The sequence below is a fragment of the Aplysia californica genome, unplaced genomic scaffold (assembly GCF_000002075.1).
Source record: "Aplysia californica isolate F4 #8 unplaced genomic scaffold, AplCal3.0 scaffold00079, whole genome shotgun sequence".
Taxonomy (NCBI): Eukaryota; Metazoa; Mollusca; class Gastropoda; order Aplysiida; family Aplysiidae; genus Aplysia; species Aplysia californica.
In genome coordinates, this window is record NW_004797349.1 from 237,441 (window position 1) to 238,921 (window position 1,481).

The 1,481-nt window shown below is 40.1% G+C and overlaps 1 protein-coding gene across 1 annotated transcript in view; it reads right to left on the reverse strand.

The window, feature by feature from the left end:
* Nucleotides 1-1,481, reverse strand: part of LOC101857473 (prolyl 4-hydroxylase subunit alpha-2) — a gene marked incomplete at its 5' end in the record, with an annotated part of 28,521 nt that overhangs the window by 14,285 nt on the left and 12,755 nt on the right. Inside the window, 1 exon segment of the mRNA XM_035968728.1 lies at nt 419-586. Coding sequence (XP_035824621.1) covers nt 419-586 — 168 coding nt within the window.

Sequence of the window (1,481 nt, forward strand, 5' to 3'; positions counted from 1 at the left end):
ATAGAGTAGTAGTAGTAGTAGTAGTAGTAGTAGTAGTAGTAGTAGTAGTAGTAGTAGTAGTAGTAGTAGTAGTAGTAGTAGTAGTAGTAGTTTTGTTTGTTGGTTTTTTTTAGTAGAGGGTTTTACGGCACTCGCAACTGCATAAGACGATGGATTGGACATAGTCTGAGGAAGCCAGGCAGCTGCATATCAAAGAGAATGTTGGATTGGAATCCACAGGGTAACAGATCAAGGGGAAGACCGCATGGAACCTGGAGAAGAATCACAGAAATTGATGTACAGAAAAGTGGGAAGACATGGAATAACATCAAGAGGCCAGCCCAGGATAGAGTAAGGTGGAAAGTGTTTAGTCCGTGGCCTATACCCTTGCACAGGGTGAGAAAGGCAATGATGATGATGATGATGATGATGACTTTACTTTGTCCTTCACTGTGCTTGTAATAACGTCTCCCTCGACATCAGACATGACGTCATAGAACAGGGCCACGTAAGGGGAGACCGACAAGAGCTCTTGCTTGTAGCGGAGGTAGGGCGGCCGTAAGGACGCAGGGCGGTACATACACCGGAGTCGAGGGTCGAACTCGTCCTGGGAGAAACGAGAGTGTTTAGTTTTAATTTTAATTAGAGTTTTACGGCACTTGCAACACAATAAGGCCACATAGGTGTAGAAAATTAGAGGTGTTACAAGAGAGTTACAAACATGAAAAAGAAGGACAGATGAGGACGATAGATGTTTGATATGAAAGACGGAGCAAAACACGGCAGAACACCCACCGACCACCCACGAAACAAGAGCATAAAGTGTATAATATATAATGCTGTAGCCTCTAATGTTTTTCATTTAAAAATAGAACCGGAATGAGACTAATGTATTGTAGAAATATTTAGCCTTAAGTGACCAAAAATCTTTTTTTTAAACCACTGCAATTATACAACATAAAAGAGAAAAAAAACGTTGCACCCCCAGAATGATGAAAAATTGTTCAGAATAGTTCATGTTCAGATGAGTGTGGGAAGAGTAGACGTGATTAGATGCTCTGTTATTCTGTGTGACCTTAGAAACAACACGCATTCTTGAAGCAACGTTACTAATAAATGTCTTGTCATGCTCATATTTCCGTTGCGTGTTCCAAAGCCCAATGTCTGTGTTGGCCAGCACTCCTAGAATCAGTGAAGTGAAATAAAAACACAAACAAACAAACAAACAAACAAACAAGCAAAAAGGCGAACATGAAAACAAGCAAATAAACAAAAGATCGGACAAACTACGAGCACAAGTACTACTCACTATACATAACGCACAACCAAAATAACTCACGGCTGTCTTCATATTTTCTTATTGTTCCATGTTGGTGTTGAAATATCATGGTGCCTACTTAGTCAAATTCTCATATCCAACGATTGTCTGATATGAACAAGGGAACGGACAAGAAGAAGAAGAAGAAGAAGAAGAAGAAGAAGAAGAAGAAGAAGAAGAAGAA